Here is a 21,413-nt window from a genome sequence, read left to right as displayed (position 1 = left end):
GAAATCAATACTCATTTGCTGCGTTCTATTTCTACACTGCTAAGGTAAGACTCTCCTTCTGCTGCATGATACACACTTTCTCCTGTAGTCAAGGCAGTTATTGAAATACTAGGATGTGTTTTCAAGAATAACTGGGAATACGTAACCACACAAGACTTCCGATATTATTAGAGTTATTTCTGAGATTTGCTGGCCAAGGCCAAATCCTGCCTGCTTCAGTCATGAATACAACCCCTTTGATGAGGTTGAGCAGAAAGGTAATGGCACCGCTTGTATAAGAAAACTAACCAAGTTTGTTCGACAGCCGAGTTGTCAGTTAGGGTAAATGCCGATTTCTGCCTGGTAACAAAATTCACCTATTATCAGAGAAGAGACCCATGCCTTCTTCAGGCCCTGTTTCTGAACCACAGCTGAAAGAGTTAGTGACTTTCTAATTTTGTTTTGTAATGACATGTTTATTATTATAAAAATGAGAAGTATGTAATGACCAGATGTCTTCCTTACAGGTCTGCAGCAACGCATTTATTAATGCTAGAAATGTTTATATTCTGGTCACGTCTCAGAAATTTTGTCTGAAACTCTTAAGAGAGTTTTTTCCCTCCTTTTTTTCTTTTTTCTTTTCTTTTTTCCTCTTTCTTTTCTTTTTTCTTTTTCATTTTCTTCCTTTCTCTTTTCTTTACTTTTATTCTTTTTTCTTTTTTCTTTTTCCTTTTTTCTTTTTTTTTCTTTTTTCTTTTTCCTTTTTTCTTTTTTCTTTCTTTTTTTTTTCTTTTTTCCTTTTTTCTTTTTTTTTTTTTTTTTTTCCTTTCCCCCTGAGACCAGTTTTCCACTCGCAGGAAGAACACATTCTCTCGAAGGAGAATATTTAACACTCTCAGGACGTGGGAAAACGCATCCCCCTTGACCCGCGAAGATGAAGACGCAGCTCTGCCCCCCGCAGCCGGTCCTCCCCGGCGCCCCTGCAGGCCCACGGGAGGGAGACCCCCGGTGAGGGGGGCGAGCGGCTGCTCTGGGGCGTCTTTCCATCGCTCCCCGGGGATGCAGATGCTGCCAGGGCGGTGTGGGATACGCCGAGGGCCCTTTCCAGCCCGTCGGCGACCCTCGGTGGGGCGATGCGCGGGAGTGCTGCTGCCCTCTCCTGGGGGGATGCGGGCAGGCCGGCCGCGCCGACCCTGCCCTGCCCGCCTGCCCTGCCCGCCCGCCTGCCCACCCGCCTGCCCGCCGCCCGGGCTGCCCGGTGGGGTGCAGTGCGGGGCCACCCCGTCCCCTGCGCCGAGCAAACAAGGCTCTATGGCCGCCGGCTGGGCCGAGAGTCGCTTAGGGTCGGCAAGCGGCCCCTGTCCCCCCCTCAGGGCTGCGGCGAGCAGCTTGGTGCAGGCAGCTGACAAAAGTTTCCCGATGTCTAGGCTGCACCTCTGCTAGTGAACTAAGCAAGGGGGGCCATCCTCTCCCCCTGGAGCCACCCGGCCACACGCGTCCTGCTAAGCAGCTTCAGGCTTCCAAACGCGGTCCCCGAGGCAGCAGTTGCTGTGCGGGGGGGAATCGCCTGGCCTCGGCCAGCACCTCGGCAGGGCCTGCTCGGAGGCTGGCAGTGGGGCGCAGGGAGGGTCCGGCACCCAAACCAGGGCCCGCAGCCTGATCAATTTGCAAGTACATCTGGTACAATTTACAAGGCAATCTGGTACATTTTGCCCATGCTCTGACATTTCTCTGTGACATGGTTTTCATTGGTTTTCATTCATCACTTTGAAAGCCATTTCTTCAGAGCTGAGCTGAGCTGAGCTCAGCCCACTCAAAGAAGTCAGATGCTCTGTCGGGTGCTTTTTGCCTGCCTGATGGCACCTTTATCATCACCTTTACTGGCGTGTTTTCACCTGACAGCACAAATCCATCCTGGGCATTTCCATGCTGTGACATTTACTGCACGACTGGCAGAAGTTAACGCCAGGTAGGCCAGGTGACACTGGCCAAGCTGGGTACAGCTGGGCGCACGGGGAGCCGGTTCAAGCAGCGCTGAGCTCCTGGCAGCTGCCATAACCGTCACACTGCCATCAGCCAGCGCAGCCTCCCGTCACCGGTTGCCGTGTGTAAACTAATCGAATCCTCTGCAAGAAACAGATGGGGCCATTCTTGCCTGGCTCTGTTATTCCAAAGGCACCGTGGTATGGAGTTGCAGGGCTCCGCTCTGCCTCTCTGGATGTGGATCTGACCAGCACGTGAGGAAACCCAGAGCCCGCCGAGATCGCTGGAAAGGGCTTTAGTCAGGGGTCAAGGTCCTGCCAGGCAGAGAGGTTGTTAGAGAGCCTGGCACTGCAGCTCCCGGTGAGAGTCTTACTTGCCGCTGTACTCACGCCTCCCGCCCTGGGAAGAGTTTTCCTTTGGTGACTCCGGATTTATAGAGAAGTGGCCACGGGAAAGTTTGGGGCCAGGTACCAACAGAGGTGTCCAGCTTGAGATAAAACGTGGGAAGTGCTTTGACTGCAGAACGATGTGGTTCGTTCCTCCCTCGTCACTCTTTCTCTGGGTTGGGGATTTTTTCCTAATTGTCGCTGTATTTTCAGCATATTTTAAAGCCGCTTCCCGTACCACGGATACTTTTAAATCCCCTTTTCGGATGAAGAGAGCGTTACTTGGCCGAAATGTACGGCGCGGAAGCTGCGCTCCCCACGGAGCAGAAGGGTCCCGAGTCAGGTACACCTCCCCGGGCAGCGCAACCGCTGCCCACACCCGGGCCCGGGGACGCCCCAGCGCCGCGCCCCGGGAGGAGGCCCCGCCCCGCCCCGCCCCGCCCCGCCCCGCCACCACCCCCGCGGCCCCCGCCCGCCCTCGGTCCCGGCCCTTTCCCCGCCCCCCCTACCCGCCGAGACCAATGAGCGGCGGCGCCCCACGGCGGAGGCGGGCCGTTGCCCGGTACGACGCTTCCGGTTCCTCGGCGGGGCCGCCATGGCGCCGCTGCGGTGCCTCCTGCCGCTGCTGCCCGCCCTGGCGCTCGCCCTCGGCCCCGCCGCCGGGGAGGCGCGCCGGCCCCTGGCGCTGGAGGCGCTAGGCGAGGCGGCGGAGCTGGCGGAGGAGCTGTGGGGAGCGGGGCTGCCCGGCGACCTGCCCGAGCTGGAGCCCGAGTGCCGCCACCTCCTCGCCGCCTTCGCGGAGGGCAGCGCGGCGCTGACGGACTGTCTGGGCCGCCGCGCCCGCCCGGTGCGGCTCTGCCAGGCCTGCCACCGCCACTACCGCCGCCTCCTCGCACAGTACGGCAACATCGCCCGCGCCGTCGGGGTGCGTCCGCGGGGCCGGGGGGGGCCGGGCGGGCGAAGCGGGGCTGCGAGGCTGCCCGGGACGGGGGCCCGGCGTGCGGGCCTCCCCGCACCGGTGCCGGGGTGGGGGCCTGGGCCGTGTCTTTAAGGCTTCCAGTCACGTAAGGTCTGTACCAGAGCACAGCTCTGAGAGGCTGCGGCTTCGCCCTCCCCCGCGGCCTGACGGCGGGTGCCTCGCCCAGCTCCCTGCGGAGGGTGTTGGGCCAGGCCTGGGTGCGGCTGGTGGTGTGACCTGGGACACTGATGCGGTGAGCGGGGCACCCGTGGTTTGGGTAAGCGGATCTCCAGCCTGCGGAGGTCAGTTCCCACGCTCTAAGCCCCACTGGGTGCATAAGGTGGTTTAATGGAGGCTGGGAATGTTTGGGAAGCACCGCTGCCAGTGATGGCTGCCTTCTGCTTCCTGGTGCTGTGGCATGGTTGGTGCAGCCAACCGGCATGGTTAGGGGCAAGTAGTTCCACCTGCAGGAAAAAAGCTTTGCTCCTCTGTGCAAGTGGAAAAACTTGAGTTGTTCTCGCTGGTGTAGCAATACCTAAAGCAGCACTCTGGCTCGCAGCTTGTTGTTGTATGGCACTGACAGAGCTTAGTTGCCCGGCACTTCTTGGAAAACTGATGGTCTCTGAAGCTGCGGTGAGTGATGCTCATCATCTGTGGGGAGCCATGTGACAGCGTTTTTGGCTCCAAAGCTGGTGGGAGTGTATGGCAGCAAACCAGAAGTCCTGAGCGCTGGCTGGAGTCTGTGGACCCCAGCAGTGGGAAACCTTGACTGAAGCTGGGTCTTCTGTTTACATCTTCCAGACTCTTGATCATCTTTTTTTTTTCCATTTCTTAGTGTTGGAGGTGGTTCATGATTAGTTTTGTGTGTTCTCATCCGGTTTATCCATTTGTAAAAGTTAGTTCCTGGGATGATGCGAGGATGACAATAGTGGATCAGACCAAAGGACCTTTGTCTGTTGTCTGATGATGGCTAGAAGTGGGTGCCCTGGTAAGAGTACAGCAGAGAGCAAGTTTATAGCAGTGCGTCCCCTGGATTGTGCTTCCAGTCTTGGTATTTCTGAATCTGTATTTAGAATCGTCATTGACAAGAAAAATCTGTTGCCCTTTAAACCCAGGAAAACTTCTGGTACCGCAGTGTCCTGCTGCAAACCATTTCACAGCTTAGTTACCTGTCGTGTGAAGAAGTACCACTCTCTCGTTTTGATGCGTTGTCTGCCTGTTTTCCGCCAGTGTTTGTATTGGAAAAGCGCATGGATGTTCATTTGATAATTGTCCTCTGCTGGGCAAATACCTAGCCAGTGGTCTCTCGTTTTAGTTTGCAAACCTGTAATCTGTTTATTTGTTTCTCATATGGAAGCTGTTTCATACCAGTGACTAGGCAATGTGAAAGTGAGAAATTGAGTATGTAATTCTCTTGGGTACTTTCAGCATGATGTTTTGGCTAGGATTAGGTTGCCAAACATATCCCAGTACTTGCAATATGTATGAACTCGTTGCAGCTGCTGTCCTTGAGTACTGGCAGCCTGGGAGGAGTGGTTCACTATGTGGTCTGGGAGACACATCTGGATTAGACAGCATTTGGCTTTCCTTCTGTGCGTGGGTTAACTAACCAAGTAAATAAAGAAGGTGACCTCTTGCAACCTCAATCCATGATCACAAGTAGTCAGATATCTGATGTTTTTATCTTTGACATCCTGCAATAGTTATAGTGCAACGTGAAAAAAGCAGCCAGGTTATGTTTTGTAAAATCCTCCTCACTAGGCTAATTAAAGGATAAATTAGGCAAACCTATTTAAGGAATGATTGATTCAGTTTTGGATTTAAAGTACTTTTTCCCACTCATGAGTCCAGCTGGTGAGGAAGTTTCACAGTTAAAGGCCTTCATGAAGCAACCAGAGAGTTTTCTGCATAAACAACTTTCTTGAGTATTTGATTGTAATTTAGTAGAAATGAAAGCAGATTAACGTAGCAGTTACCAGATGTGGCAATATTCATTTCTGCAGTTGAGTCTCCAAGGGGAACTACTTCTTTAAAAAATAAACCTGTTTTAACAGAGAGAGGCGGAAACTGGATCTCTCATAAAGCTCTGTAAGGAACATGTTTCTCATTAAAGAGATTATTTTCTCATATGTTGCACGTCACTTGTCAAAGAGGCTTTTGGCACCTTTGGCAATTTTGAGAAGTGCTTAAGTCAATTTAGCAGCCAGAAACCAGGAGCTAGAGCACAGGAGTCAGCTGACTGGAGATCATGGTTTCGTATCAATGATTTGAGGGAGAAAATAAAGCTTTGAAGGAGAAAAACATTGTTCTGAATTCTGATAGGGATACTTCCTGTTTGTTCTGTAACTGCTTTTTTAGTCGCTCTGCATTTTTTTTATTAACTTGGTCCAGAGAATAAGTTGCTGTAAGAGTTGTGCCAGTGCCTGCTTTGAGGATGGGGTGCGTGGGGTGGCTCGCTAAGATCAGGTGAGCGTGGTACCTACGTCTGGGGAGGACGGGAGCCCGGCCTGGTCATGGCCTTGGGGAAGTGGCCGTGGGCACTGCTTCGCAGGGGACTGCGTTCCTGGTATTGCTGCAGCAGGAGGAAATTTGATACAGTACGTTGGTACGCGGTATTGGACGTCGTTTTCTGTCGTTTGAGTTTGTTTTGGTTTGAGGCCAGTCTGTTGGTTCAGCTCCTTCAAATATTCCTGCAGTCAAACGTCCTTCTCTGGCTGCTCATGCCTTGAGCTGGCTCCTGGGGCATCAGCCCAGAAATGGACGAATATGAGCTACCTGGCAGAGGCGGCCTTGTCTCTCTGCTTGCTTTTTTTTTTTTTCTTTGCAGTCGTGTATTTTTGACTGACTTGCACGCAGTCCTAGTTAGGTCTTCAAAGACCACGTGCAGTAGGCTGTGTTGCTCACAGTGTGATGTGGAGGATCAAAAGATTTTTATTGTTCTGTCAATTCTCCTCTGCGTATTCTAGAAATATCAATGTGGTGAGATGTGATTGTTTAGCTGTGCTTGCCTAAAATACGTTTCAAAATTTTTCCCTTTGTATTTTTAACACTTGACTGCTTTTTTTGTTGTTTCCTTTTTTCTTCTAGAATTCTTCTGAGAGCCACAATTGTGCCAAAAGCATCTTGACCTCAGACAGGCTGCAGATAGTTGTGACCCTTTCGGAGTTCTTTAATGAAACCTGGGAGGCAGCCAACTGTGCAAGTACGTGACTCGTTCTGTAGCTTTCATGCTACTGTTATGACTTAGCTTAACTTTGCCCCTAAAATTTGCACAGATCAGAATTGTATGTATTTGTTTAAATACAGGCAGTATATAACATAAAAATGCTAAACTAGAGCCACTCCAGTGTGAGGTGAGGAGGAGCTTTTTATTTTACAACAGATGCTGCCAAAATGTGAGGACACTAGTCTGTCAGAAAAATTAGTTGTTATGTATAAACATTTCTTTTAGGCTATTCTTTCAAAAGGTAGTCATGTTAGTTTTCTTTGTGATCTACAGACCCGGCGGGAGGCTTTCCTTAGCTTCATTGCGGTTTCTTCTATTTTTCCCAGTCTTCCCGTTTTTTAAAAAACTTTACGTAAGAAAGTTTTCCTTGTTTGTTAATAAAGTCATTAATTCTGGAATGCTTACACATTGAACAGTATCTGCCTCCACAGCCATGCTTTTTATTTCATTTTATGGGTGGAGGGTGTCCAAGTCTATCCCTGTAGCTCGCTGTCCCCACGCTGCTGGTGCTGTGCCACGCTTACAGCTAAACTGTGGCTTTTTGCCATTCCCCTGCTGTGGGAAGTGGGACCCTGCACTAGTAGGTGCACGAGAAAACAGTGGGAGTAGCACTGTGGAGTTGAGTGTTAAAGACGCTGGGTTTGCTGCAGAGTTCCTTGAGAGCCCAGAAGAGTTTGTTTTCATTTGTGAGTCTGGGCTGTGTGAAGGCTGGAAAGGCAGTACGGGAGCAGCGCTGTGGTCTGTGCTGTCCTGCCGGGCTTAGCCTGCGGCCTGCGTGCTGCCTGCCCAGTATCCAGCTGAATGCTCGCCCTCAATACTGATGGTGCTTCCTTCTTTCAGGAGACTTTTCTGGGATGTTGGCTTGCTCTCACGGTGCTGTTGCTGAACATCTAAATTCCCAAACCACTGTTGTTTTCAAGGGTCTGTCTGGTTAGAGCACCTGAAGTGGGGTGGATGGAGGCAGTAACATGGTAGGGTTGAGCCTATGACTGGGAGGAAAGCCCCAGAACTCCCCTCAAAGCTGGTGAAATGGTCAGCTCTTTTCTTAAACAATAATAACCTACACCTCAGATTTCTATTATTATGTTCATGGTCTAGCTGTTTCCTGGGTGCTCTCTGTTTCAGCTCCACTGCTGGTGCTTCTGCTTTCACATAATGGCTGGTACTGTTGCTGGGCAAAGCCAGATTTGCAGGCTAGAAAATAAAAGTAATGTCTTGTTTTATCTTAAAGTCCAGAGATAATTCAGAGCCCCTCTTCAGAAAGCTCTCGATGATAGTCTTCATCATTCACTTAATCAAAGCCAATTAATTCTGAAATATGTTCTCGATGAAGAGTTAGGTCAGCAGGTCTGAGATGTCAGTGGCAGGCAGATAAGGAAACCGCAGTGTTGACTAGACCTGTCTTTTATAGTCAAGAGCTCTTTTTGCAGGAGTGGAGTGTCTGGGGCTTGTCGGCTATGGAAATGTTAGAAATTAGAATATCCTGATGTTTTTCTTTCTCTTTGACAGATTGTTTAAAGAACAGCAGTGAGGGATTATCAAATTCTACTGTAGAATTCCTGGATTTATTCAATAAATCTCTGACATGTTTTGAACATAACCTTCAGGTATTTATGCTGTGTATTTAAGAGAAGCACAAAATCCTCTAATTGCTAGCAAAATTTTATTTATGCTGAATAAACTGCAGATACAGATTAGGCAAATAAACTGCTGGTGAGTTTGTGAATTTTAGGCAGATAAAGCAATGATCTGCAAAGTGCAGATGTTTACAGATTGAGAGCCTAAAATTAATTCTAATTGATATTCACCTTGACTTAATTTTGTATGTAATTGCAGTGCTACTTCACATCAGAATTTCTGAATTCACAATAGTTGATAATTATATAGTAAGAAACAGCATGTCTGCATGCTGTAAGTCTCTTTTTCTATCTCTTTGTTGAATTGTTGTCTTTTGACTTAACAACGCAATCTTTAAATAACCTTTTGATCATACAGACTAGTTCAGAAGGACCAGCTACCTTAAATCATTGTAACAATTCTTTTTGACTAGTAAAATTATGGGTAGTTAAAGTTTGTCCATATTGCAAAGGCGATATAACTTACTTAGTGAAACAAATGTGCTAATTGTCCTCAGAGAAAATGCCCTAAAGAAAATAGCCCAAGAAACTGCCCACATTCCATTTCAATCACAAACTGGCCAAGTTCTGGGATCATTCAATAGTAAAAGTGAGAAATTATGGGTATGGAACAATCTCTGAGGAAACTCTCTGCTTTTTTTATTATTAATGATTTCTAGGAAATGTGCCTTTATAGGCCTTGGTCAGGAGCCGCGTGGACTGGCCTATCGATCATTTCAAGTGTCAGAACTAGAACTTAACCCAGTGGTCGCTGGGTAGCTGGTACAACCATTACTGGGTTGGAATATCTTCAGAGATTGTAGTTTTGTTTTCAAGTGTGTCTTATTCATTCAGGGGTGGTGAAGGCCACAAATGAAAAAGATAACTACGGCACAGTCTGTCCCTGTCAATATAGCTCAGCAGTAGCAACCTAACAGTTGTTAGGTATGGGCAAACAAAAACAACAAAAAAAAACCCTATTAAGGAACCTGGTATCTCTGGCTCCAGAATAACATTTAATTACTAGCAATTTTTTTTTTTTTCTGGGAACTGGTACTTTAAAAATAAGTGTTTAAATAAAAAAGCTGCTAGTTCAAAGAACAGTTTGAGATGCAGAACCTGCAGGAAATGGGTCGTGTCCCTAGTGAATTCGAGTTGGTCCCTTTTCCTCCTGCATTCTCATGTGAGTTGTCTGTTTGGGCCTCTACTTAATCTAGGATGCTAAAAATCTGGATTTTTGGTTCAAACTTGACTCTATATTTTAAGTTTTTTTTTATAATGCCTTAAAACAGCACTGATACAAAGTTTTATAACCCTAGGGACAAACCATCTATCTGTCACCAAATAACTACACGGAAGTATGTAAAAACTGCAACGAAACCTACAAAATGCTGAATGACCTGTATAACAACTTGCAAAGGATGAACAGGCAAGGTGGTGAGTCTGGGCACTCCACACACTTGTGTATCGACGTGGAAGATGCAGTAAGTATTCAACAGGGAGACTTTGTCATGGAGGTCTTTATTAATCTGAGCCATTTGCACTTGTCTTGCTAGGGATTGCCTTTTCCCTTTCGGGGTGGGACAGTGCTGGCAGCAGTGCCTTTGTCAGGCTGATGTCCCGTGAGGAAGAAGTTAGCCCGGTGGGGCTGTCTTGCTAGGTCCTGTCCTCAGTCAGTGCAGCAGGAGCGTGACTGAAGCTCTTGATCACCCGAGTGCATTTCAGTTTAAGTAGCTGCACTTCAATTTCTCGTTACTGCAAAGGGGATGGATTAAAAAAAAAAAAGTCTTTGTCTTCTGGCTTTTAATACGAAGCTTTACTGCTATTGTTCTAGCCAGTGCAATAATTGATTCCTTATTACAGTAGCTGTTTCTAGGGGTCCTCAGCATTGGCGAGATACGTTTGGGAAAAGGTTTGTTATATTGTGGGGTTTTAAGCGGTTGGGCAAAAGGAGTGCTGTCGAAAGTATGGGATTAGCCCTGTCCCCGCAGGCTGTCGGTGAGTTCTCTAGGAAACAGGCATGTGGCAACGCTATAGTGTATCTGAGTACAGTCTGGTTTTGAAGCTTGTAAAAGTTTTGACGTGAAATTTTGGCTCTATTTAAATTGTCTGTTTCTACATTTTCAGGGATTTGCTTGCTTTTGGGGGGGGAGATCTGTTAAAGGGTTATTTTCTGAGGTCGTGTTTGAACATTTGAATGTCTTGAGGCCTGAGTGTTTGCCATGCAGCACAGCAGAAATGCATGTGCTGGCTTTCACAGCTTGCTTATGTTTTTCTTTTAGATGAACATCACTCGGAAGCTTTGGAGCAGGACTTTCAACTGTTCTGTTCCCTGCAGTGATACAGTCCCAGTGATTGCAGTTTCATCCTTTATTCTCTTCCTACCTATTGTTTTTTACCTTAGTAGCTTCCTTCACTCGAAGCAGAAGAAACGGATACTCATTTTGCGTAAGTGATGGTGCTGGCATTCGCTGTTAGAGTGGGGTGGTGCCAGGGACTCGCTTGGCTCTTGTGGGAGCGGGGGCCCAGCCAGATCTGCCTGCAGCTGTGCTGACGGTGCTAATAGCGACTATTAGTCTGCTGCTGTCCCCTGAAGAAGGGTAGTAAAGAGCTTCAGCCATATCTTTTCATTAAAGTTTCTGGACGTGAACAGAAAGCTGTTTGCAAGTCTGTGTCAGATAAATAGAGGGAGTGGAGAGACTAGTTTTGTGAAATTCTTTGTGTTTAATTTTCATATAATTTTTCCCTTTCTAGCCAAGCGCATCCAGTCAAATGCCAGTCTTGTGAACATCCAAGAAAAATACAGCTGAGCTGCAAAACAAAACCTGAGAACTGCTGCTGGTATACAGTGGATACAATTGTGTTGGAATGAGGCCGGCACAAAAGAGGAGTTAATTATGGTTTAGTGTAATGATACAGAGCAACACAAGTTAAACAAAATGCTGTCTGACTTCTAAGCGAGGATATTATCAAACATGACAAGGCAGGGCTGTGTGACACTGTATGGACTCTGGTTTTGAAAAATATGTGGGTTTTTTCAGTCTCGGGCTGAAGCTGGTGTTTTTCTGTTTCTGAGCTTTTGTACTTCTCATCAATAGAATAGCTACACTTTCCTGGCATGTTTTTTTTCCTCTTTAATTTATCGTATTTGTTTCAGAGAAACCTGAGATTCTGAATCTTTTTGAGGTGATTTTCATAGACAGACAAAACTTGATATAATATTTGATGTTTAATTCCACATAATATTCAGTTTTGCTAGACTTGGGATGGACAGGAAACCTTTAAAAAGAAAAGTTCCCATCTTTCTGATACCTCTCTCTAAAGTCATGCTGCTGGTCTCTGTTGCGGGGGGGGGGAGCGGGGCGGGGGCAGGGAAGGCATGAAATATGTGGAGGAAGTGGTAATATTTAATGTCCAAAGCCAGCAACAAAAGCAACAGAACTGCCAGTGCTAGTCATGAATAATAATCACTTATGACTACAATATTCGGTTATCTCTGAAACAGGTGGCATATTTAGTCATTTGCACACTGTAACCACTAAAATAATTGCTTTTCAAATGTTAAATTTTCAGAGGCTTGTTTTAGATGCCTGCTTGGGTGACTGAATGCTTCACTATTTGTCTGTTTATTGTGTTATTTCCTTTCCTTTTTAATTATCAAGGGTGGTTTTTTGGGGTTTTTTGGGGATTTTTTTTTTGCTTTTGTAAAGAAGTGAGGTACAGTCAAGTCACTGGAGATGCTGAATTTCCTGGTCTAGAGCTTGCTATGGCTTAATGCAGAGGTGTTTACAGGAACTTTGTAGGGAAAAAGTTACCTTTTCTAGATGATATGTATTTTAGCAGTAAATGAACCAGGGCTTCTTTAACTTAAAAACTGTCCTGAAGGACAATGAACACACTGTGTTGGGAATTGATGGTTTTCAAGGAATAGTTTCAAAAATTAGGCCTGTGAAATAGATGAATGTGAACAAATTCAAGCTTGCAGGATTCCAAAGCTGATGGAGAAATCCGTACAATAACTGTGGAAATCGATAGTGCTACTGACAGGCTGTGGGCACAATTCAACAGGTGCAGCAATACTGATGGTTCGGTTTGGTCATGATAGCCCTGATTTGGGAGAGTGGTGGGGTTGAAATGGTTTATAGCTGTACTTAAGGTTAACGAATGCCAGAGTCTTTGCTCCCATTTTTAAATGTGTTTTCTAACTGTGAGATAAAAATGAATGGCCATTACAGCTAAAAAAATTAAATTTCTCTTGGAACCTGTGTGTCTGACATCTATCAAAAAAACCTATGAAATAGTCTTATGTATTTGACTTGCTTTGGAGCCTAGAATGTTAAATTTTTCCTTTGCACTAAGGCTCAAATAAATATATAACAATGTACAAAATAGTCCTAAAGTTCTTCAAGTCATTGGTTTTCTTGGGTTTTTTTGTTATTTTTTTGGTTTTTTTTTGAGTGAGGACATACTGTCAGTTTTAAAGTCAAGTTGACAGTATGTTTAATATTAAGTAAAATACTGTGTTAGCTATTGCTCCCACCCACATGATTGCCTTTTTGTATTTTATCAGTAAAAAGTATTTCTCTCCCACTGTTAAACATGTGAATTATTAGGTCAACAATCAGTTTGTTCTAGGTAGTTTATAACAATAGTAGAAAACTGTGTTTCTCTTGCTTATTACATAAAGTTACCTTCTTGCGGCTGGGAGAGGCATGCTGCCTTTAAAAAAAAAAAATTATTTTTTTATATCTATTATTCTTAAACTTCAACTTTCTGGGACTTATTCAGCTGCCTGTTCTAATAGCATTACATTGATTCGGGACATCATATGATTGAGAGCTGTTCAAAGCAATCTTTCATTCGTGCAGATAAAGCCAGTTTGTATGTGCAGCATTTCAGAATGACAGCTTTTATACTGTAAGCAGTGGCTTTTTGAGCACATTCATGTTAAGTAGGTCTGAAAGTCATTACTTTTGGATATGGTGGTTAAGCACTTTAAAAAAAAAAAAAAATCAGCTTTTCTTATTTTCCTGGCTGCTAAGCCAAACGGAAATACTCATGTGACTTTTGTTGTTTTTTATTTTAAAGCAGCAGTAAAGTTTACACTTGAGATTTTTAATGTTACATCTACTACTTTCTCCTTTTTTTTTTTTCCCCCCAAACTTTATACTACTAACTTTCTTTACACAGTGTTATATTTTTGGTAGGATATTTCATATATAAATTGATTGAAGTCTCTTTATACTCTATTTCCTAGAGAAATGTGGAAACACACAGACTGTGTTGAAGGAGAACTAGAATTCTTTTTGCTGCTAGTCTTTCATCTTTGTTTATTTTTGCCTTTTTGATATTATATGTATTAAATAGGATGAACTTTGAAATACTAGTTGTTTGTATCTTTTTGTGCAAATACAGATTTCTTACTGTGGGGTAGTACTTTGATTCATATTTATACTTACTAGGAAACATCTAAACATGGAAAGTCAGCTCTAATAAAGATTGTCAATAAACAGTGAACAGTGTGGTTGCCTAATTGCTTCATTTGTAGTAGTTTTATGCTCCTGCTGTTCTGGATTTGTGTTCAGAAGCACCTGCTTATTATTCCTGATTATGCCTTTTGCAGGAAAACGCCATCAGAAAGACATTTTCAAAGCTGTGCTGTGCTGAATTACAGAACAAATGAACTGCAACTGCTGAGAAAGGGTGGAGTTTCAGCTCAGTCAAAGCCTGTGTGGAAAGGCTCCTGTTAGTTGCAACGGAGTTTCTTGGATGGGTGTGCGCTAGGGGGCTAGGGGGGGATAACTTGCTGTCTTTGTGGGGAGGCTTTTGGTTGCCTGCACTGGCCGCTCTTTCAGCTTCAGCAGGCACGGTGTTGGATTGCTGATGAGCTGGAAGATTTCCTTAAAAATGGCAATGCAGTGCCTCACCATGGAGAGAGCCGGGTGTCTCACCTGATGGTAGCAGCCTTCTGCGCTAGTGGGTGTCTCAAAGGCAAATCTAAATCTCTGTGTGTCCCTTGCAAGGGACCTCCAGAAAGGCTGGGGAAGTTGTAATGCCAGTGTGCGAGGTGCGGCTTCACCTGCAAAACTAGGAACGCTTCTGGTTGCCTGTATGCTTGGGAGAGGGACTTAAGAAGGGCAAGCGGCAAGAGGGGGGGATTTACCCCAGAGCGGAGCAGAGGGTCAGACAGTAATCGAGGGTGGAAATGAGGGTCTGTAAGCACACTCAGAACAAAGTGTTTTGGAGAGAGAGGCTACTAAAGTTCACAGGTGGTTGAAAGACCCTGAGAAAAGAGGGTACAAATTGGGCCTTGATTGCAGCTGAGCTGGAAAGGGGAGGCTCTGGCTTCTCGGTGGAGGTGAGGTTGGGGACTGGTAGCAAGGAGATGGAGCAGCCCACTGGTCTGTGATGGGACATGCAGGTGCGCTGCCTGCGCAGGTCGGGAACGGGGGCAAGTAGTGGGTTGGCAACACGGACTTGCTTCTGAGTTATGTAAAAGCAACTGCTTTCTTCTGGGAGGCTACCTGAATTGCGTGATGCAGAGGATGGTGTTGAAGTAATCCTGGTTCAAAGGCTCTTTACAAAGCTCTTGTTTTACTTCAGGCTGAGGGTTCGTGTTTAGCAGTAAAGAGAGGACTTTTTTCTTTAAAACAAACCAAAAATACTTGGTTTTTGTGTAATGGCTGCTTTTTTTCTGTCTTTATTAAATGCCTGCTACAATCACAAAATGGCTTCAGTTTCCTAATGTTTTGCTTCTGGTGCTTACTGTCCAGTTAATCAAGTACCATCAAATCTACTTGCATTTCTGCTAATTTATACATTAGTTTTCATGCCCTGAATACAGAATTTCTCTGGAATGATAAGCTGTGTGATCAGCAAAGTCACTGCACTCCTAATTGGAGCATATGTGTAACTTACCAATTTTGGTTCATATTTTAGTGTAAATTTTCCTTCTGGGACTGGTGTAAGCATTTTTAGTCTGATCTGTGTTAAGTTTGTGCAGGATGCACCTTCTGTATTTTTGCCAGTGTGAAAAGTTACACATTGGAAGAGCGGAGCCAATACATTTTGTAACTTCTCTGAAGCGTTGCTTTTCCCAGCATTGCGGTATTTTCAGAACTCATCAGCTTTTCATACAGTCTTTGTCCTCTCATGAAGACCTTCACCTCATTGTCCAGTGGAAACAACCCATCGTCTTTTCTGAAGCGGTAGAACAGTTTGACGTCCTTGAATTCCTTATGCTCATCACAGACGTGATGGATAATGCTGAGATCCAATAATTTCTGCACAAGTTTAATTGCCGTCTCTCGGTCGGAGGCCTCTTTATGGTCAATCAGCCAGTCGATCAGCTACTGTTCGCTACTTGCTGGAGTCAGCCAGGATGCTTCAGGTGCAACTGGCAGCCTTGTGTTGTGCTGAGAGTTGAAATGCAGTTGCTATCTTGGAGACCCTGGTCTAATCCAGGGCAAAAATAACAGGTAAAGGAAGAAAACAGGAGGTGAGGTGATTGATGACCAGAGGCAGTTGTGTGATAACCTTTTCCAAGTGCAGGTGTTTAATACGGAGATACCAGCATCTCTGCTGGCTATCAGGAGGGTTTCTGGCATGGTCTGTGCCTGCGACTGGCTGTGGGCTTAAGGAGCTGTCTGACCAGTGTCTTCTGCTATGGCACACAGCTTCAACACTTTGCATCTGCTCGGCCTGAAAGATGGTGCTGGTCCAAACTGGTTTCCCCCAGCATCTGCGTTGGGGCCTGAGGAGCTGCCTGGGGCACTTCTGATTTGTGCTGGCTAATGCGAGCGTGCGGGAGCACCCACGAGCACGCACGCTTCCCTGGGGGTGCAGTGGCCTAAGACAGACCTTCATAGCTTGCACAGATTAGAGATGCGGGAAGAGGGAGGTTTTCATTTTGCAGGGAGTTTTTGTTACTTTCAGCCTTCTACAGGGAAGAAAAAGCTGCACTTTCTCCCCCAGATAAAACAACTTCCCCACCCCTGTTTCTCGCTGAATCCTTGCTTTGATGTGTTTGTGTGTGGTGTGCGGGACGGGAGCTTGCTTACTGCAAATGTCGTCGGTGTTTTACAGGGCATCTCCGCTCTACATGGACATAGACGGATTGCTGAGGGGAGGCTGTTTGGCGTTGGGGAACACTTTGCTTTCACCTAAACCTTAACTGTGTTTCTTCTCCTGTCAGCCCTGCTTTGAGACCCTTGGAGGTCACCTAGTCCAAGTCCCTGCTCAAGCAGGGCCATCTCCAAAGTTGGATCAAGTTGCTTGTACTCATTTCTCTGAGCTGTGGCAAGGATAGCGCTGGGGAACTGGCATTGTGGGGAAGGAATACGGGGAATACTCAATAGGATAGCTTAGTATAGCTTTGAAAGGAACCTGCTGCTTCAAGTGGGGGCTGGGTTTGGGCTTTTTCGCTTCTGTGCATCTTCCTTGCAAACAGGAATGCAATGTTTTGCAGAGTCAGAGATGCAAAGTTGCATCGAGTAAACTCCTAATTATTTTTTTAAAAATAACTTAATGAGTTGTGGTGGAAATAAGTTAAATAGTTACATGAACTCTGAAATCTTCCCCTATTCCCATCTGAGGTGAAAATGTTGGAAAGCTCTTTCAAATATTTAATAAAAGAGTGACACTTGCTAGTACCTCTGTTGAAGTTTTAACTTCATGAAAATTCCCCTCTGGTGCCAGCACAGTAAGTATCATGGATTGCTGCAATTAAACCAGTGCCTTAAGTTATTCATAATACTCTTTCTGGGCAGCATTCCCACCTGCTTAATCTGTGCTATACAAGCGTTTATTAGAACTGACTGTTGAAAAACGCCAAGCTAAATCGGACACTGAAAAAAAAAAATCAATATGATGCCCTAAACTGGTTTAATATGTCTTTCCTCTTCAATAATCCTACACGTTACTGATTTATTTGCTGTAATGAACATGCCATTCAACCGAAACAAGATTAGCTGCTTAAACCGCAGCATTAAGCACGGAGCAACTTTAATGCTGCTTTATGTTTCATTGTAATGCTCAGCACTTACAGTGTTGTCTCTTTCTCTCCTCTGCAATAAAGAGTTTGTGTGAGGATCACAAAGGGCTCCAGAGTGGTGTTTTGTTAAAGCATTCGAAGCAGTAAATTTGAGTTGGGGTTGCAATGCGGCACCTCCTTCATCCAAACCTAAGTGGAACCAAACTGGTGAGCAGGATTAATGCATGAATTTATATTCCCTGCAGGATTTTTCCGGGGTTAACCATGAAGTAAATGGCTTATGTCAAACTGATCTAGGTTAAGACAGCGAGAACAGCCACTGGCAATCAGAATATTCCTTTGGACTTCATTCAGAATTTTTTTTTTCCAAGCATTTGAAACAGTGGCAATTTACTGTGCTGCAGGAAAAACAGACTGCAAGGAGAAGGCGTCTTGGTTTTGCAAGGAAGAGTCCTAAGATAGATGTGGTAAAGACTGTAGATTTTCAAAGGAGTCTGTAAAAGGGGGCAGGGAAATATGAGTGATACAGGTATTTTACACCTGTCCGATATTGTATAATAGAAAGTCTGTTCTATTGTATAATATTGGCCAGGTCTGAAAAATTTAAGCTCTCCAGTTTCCAGGTGAAACTGTGTGTTCTTCTCTTCCTACTACAGGGGCAAGCCTCAACTGGGAGGCTCTAAAGTCAGTGCGTTTTGGTTACTGTTTTGTTCTTTCCCTCTGCCATGAAAAGACTGCTTTAGATAATTATCTTTCCTTCTTGTTGATTAAGAAGCAAGTTGTATTTGTTAGGGCATCCGTATATTCTCCATAGTTCTAAAATTGCAATGAATTTTCTGTTTGCAGTACAATGTTATATGTCTTTTGCTTTGGAAGACTATGATGAGTTGCATGTTTATATTTCAGGAGCTTTTTTGGGTCTTGGAGTCAAACGTAGAATATTAAAACCAGAGAAACGAGCTTCAAAGTATTGCAGAAGTGTGCTGAGTTGAGAGCAATTACTCAAACGTGTAGAAATGAGAAAAATGTCAAAAGTAGTGTGTTTCCACTGTGCTGGAGTAGGTTTTCAAAATGGAGGCTGTGGTTCTGACTCTGGAAAGTGCTTGTTTTCTCTGGTGAATGATGCTTTTCTCCAGACGATCAGAACAGAGAATTGAAAGTGATCTGGCGAAGGGAGAGTCGAGGGATTGAAGGCATTTGTTTCTGGAGGAGGAAGTGCACTCTGGAAGTCTGTTAGGAAGAGCAGCCTTACTTTACATTGCTCCATTGAAAAAAAAAAATAGCCTGAAGATGCTTTCAGAACATCTGCCTGAAGGGTGAGTGCTGGGGTGCAAAGAGAGGACCGGCGAGCGTTGGCAAAGATATTAATTTGCCACTGTTAGGACAGTTCTTAATGGAAAAGCAGAATCTCGAGGTGAATGGGATGGAGTGCCCTGTGGGAGCATGCATGCTTCAAAGGGAAAATAATGTCCTCAACAGCTGGTTTAAAGTTGGTCAGAGGGTGAATAATAAGTCATTTCTATGAAACATGCATGTGGTGCGTTTTTTTCTCAATTATCAGGAGCCCCCTCAGCACCGTTTGCTGGTGTTGTCCAGACTGCACAGGTCTAAGTGATGATTGCATCTAGCCCCTGGGGCTCTGCATCACAGCAGGCTCTGTCCCTAGTGCAGAGGCCGCTTTTTTTGTCTGTTACACAGCTAAGCAGCATGTAAGGAGCTGCCGTTATTGCAGCCACCCACGTGAGTTTCTTTAGGTCACTCTCATATTTTATTTAAAGACCAAGTGATTTGTGTGATCTCCTAAATCATGGTGATGGAAGCACTTGGACTGACCTGTTTGATGTCCAAGCAAGCATCAGGAGAAGGGTCAGCGAGAAGGAAGAAATGAGCGAGCAACAGCAAAACTGAGCAAGAGAAAGCAGGATTGAATAGTCCTGGGAAAGCCTCTGCCCTGCCTTGGCTTGTGTAACGGGGGCTTATACAATGCGTAACCCAATCTGACCCTGACCCTGCCAGTGCTCAGGGACTATATTTTTACTAAGATTAAGCTTTTCTTTTCTTTCTTTTTCCTGGAGCAATTTCCTTGGCTTTTAGCTTGCCTGTTGGCTGGCTGGCATGGCCGAGGCATCCTCGCCTGTTTATTTCTCTGATATTTAGCTGACTGCACTCTGCAAAATGCAGCCCAGCGCGTGCCCAGCTTCCCCCGTGAAGTCCCACAGCAGCATCTCACCAGGGAAGGCTGCTGGCAGGAGGTTCACCACCCAGCAGAAATGGTGTCTGTTCTCTGCTGGTAACAGCACTGTTGGGGAAGGAAAGAAAAATGTGGTAAATACAACACCCTTCAGTTTAGCAAAGCAACTGTAAGCTCCCTAAATAAAACAGGTCTCACTGCTCAAAAGGCTACAGGACCTGCCAGAGCTCAGTTTCTCCAGGAAGCTCAGGGCTTTCTGCCTTTTGGATTTTTATTCCTGGGAGCATGAGGGACTGGAGCCTCTGGCCTCAGCCTGCCCTCAGCAGCGTTGCTGCATCTTTGTGCACCGGGCAGTTGCTGGAGCCTGACCTGCTGACGGGCCCTGCCAAAGCCCAGCAGCCTGCTTTTACACTTCAGCTTTAAAGCATCTTTCCCTGTGACAGCTGTCCCCACATCTATGGTATTCATGGGGGAACAGGTAGGACTTCTGAGCGGAAAAACGATAACCATTTTCCCCATTAGTGACCTGGTCACTAGTGACTTAGACACTTGGAGTCCAAATCCAGCCTTCAGAAGTGTGGTCAAACCCACTGAGCCGGAGTACAGTGTAGCATCCCAATAGCCAAGCTACTTTGAAAGCGGGACTGGAGTTCCTATGAGACATATTATTTCTGAATAATATTCCTTCTTTTTCAGCTGTAAGGTATTTCTGAAAATAATTGGTCAAGTTCAAGCATTCAAATGGTCTTTAGTTCACGTTTGTCAACCTTATTTCATTTGAGAGTCTCCTGTTTTTTCACTAGTGTGGCTTTGAACTTCTCTATCCAAGGATTGCTGTACAGGGTATGTGAACTTGCTTTTCCTGGTCACCTCTCATGGAGCCCTTCCGTGCAATGTGTGGCATCCCTGAGGTCGAAAACCACAGCTCCTACTCAACCACAAGCTGTTAGGGTCAATGCAAGGGTGAGCTTGACATCCCTGACAGGTGCTCCACACCAGGCCATCCTCAGTTTCTCTGACTGTTTCTTCTGATTTTAAAATCTACGATCAGCACATTTCAGGTGTTCTCCTGTTCTCCCAGGCCTTGGTGTCACGTCTCCCAGATCTAAAGTCCATGACGTTTGCTGTTTTTTCTGGCTCTGTACCACTGCAATGTCACGGAGTAACGTCTGCCATCTCAGAATGGTTTCTGTACCCCGTGGTCGCTGCTCTATCTTCAACATTCGCAATCCTGATTCAGGCAGGGTGGGTGCAGCATCCTGCGGTTTCACCAGGTGGGAGCTGGGTTCTCACGATAATGCAAATGACTATGGCAGCTTTCCCCGAGGAAGCGTTCTTCAGCTGACTGCGAGGGACAGCAGAGATTCACGATCACTAGGGTCAGAAAGCAAAGAGAAGTCCATAGCCTGGGGGGGCAAGAGAGACTATCTGAGATGGAAACAAGTTTACATAGACTATGTCCTGAAGTGCTGAGCAAAGATGATCCGGCAGCAGAATCCCTTTAACGCTTAATGTTTTGCAGCACAAGCAAATTGAGGCTTTTTACTAGGAAGTGCTGTTTATCCCTCACTGGTACCCAAATACTTCAAAAAGAACTTTACACCTGAACACTGAGATTTTTCTTCCCCGTAACACATTCAACAGTATCCAAGTTCACAGTGACCGAACGCTACAAATCCTCGAGCTTTGCAGAGCGCTGCGGGATACCGGAGTTGGGGGGAGCAGAGACTGTTCCCACACGCTTGTGGCACAGGGCTGAAAGAAAAGCTGCTGACAAAGCCAGTAAGCAAACTTTAACCCGGTGCTTCCTGAGCAGAGAGCGAGGAGGCTCTTCTCTCCTGCCTGGTGTCTATTTAGAGGTTGAAGCAGCACTGACAGGTTTTGTTTTCTCTGCAGAAGCACCTGGCCTCCCTTTGCAGTTCACTCGGCCATAGGCTCCTTCCTCCCTATGGCTGCTGTCAGGGACCTGCAGCCTCGCTGCTCTTGGGGCTGCCAGCAACGCTCCTGCTGCCCGTCCGTAAAGGGGGGTCACAGGGACCGGGCTCACATCGTGGGTTGTGCAGCATGTAGCATAACAAGGTT

At 45.8% G+C, this 21,413-nt stretch overlaps 1 protein-coding gene across 1 annotated transcript; it reads left to right on the top strand.

The window, feature by feature from the left end:
• The first annotated feature begins 2,911 nt into the window (after positions 1-2,911).
• OSTM1 (osteoclastogenesis associated transmembrane protein 1) lies at positions 2,912-13,665 on the top strand. Its single transcript, XM_075145623.1, has 6 exons — positions 2,912-3,273; positions 6,394-6,508; positions 8,042-8,139; positions 9,468-9,632; positions 10,431-10,596; positions 10,903-13,665. Exons 1-6 carry the CDS (start codon positions 2,944-2,946, stop codon positions 10,956-10,958), a joined length of 930 nt encoding a protein of 309 aa, XP_075001724.1. The 5' UTR covers positions 2,912-2,943; the 3' UTR covers positions 10,959-13,665.
• The last annotated feature ends 7,748 nt before the right edge of the window (positions 13,666-21,413 follow it).

This window comes from Calonectris borealis, chromosome 3 (assembly GCF_964195595.1).
Source record: "Calonectris borealis chromosome 3, bCalBor7.hap1.2, whole genome shotgun sequence".
Taxonomy (NCBI): Eukaryota; Metazoa; Chordata; class Aves; order Procellariiformes; family Procellariidae; genus Calonectris; species Calonectris borealis.
This window is presented reverse-complemented; position numbering and strand designations above follow the sequence as displayed.

Coding starts and splice junctions, on each gene's coding strand:
- OSTM1 (XM_075145623.1), top strand. CDS start 2,944: ATGGCGCCGCTGCGGTGCCTCCTGCCGCTGCTGCCCGCCCTGGCGCTC. Junction 3,274..6,393: donor ACATCGCCCGCGCCGTCGGG/GTGCGTCCGCGG, acceptor TTTTTCTTCTAG/AATTCTTCTGAGAGCCACAA. Junction 9,633..10,430: donor GTATCGACGTGGAAGATGCA/GTAAGTATTCAA, acceptor TTTTTCTTTTAG/ATGAACATCACTCGGAAGCT.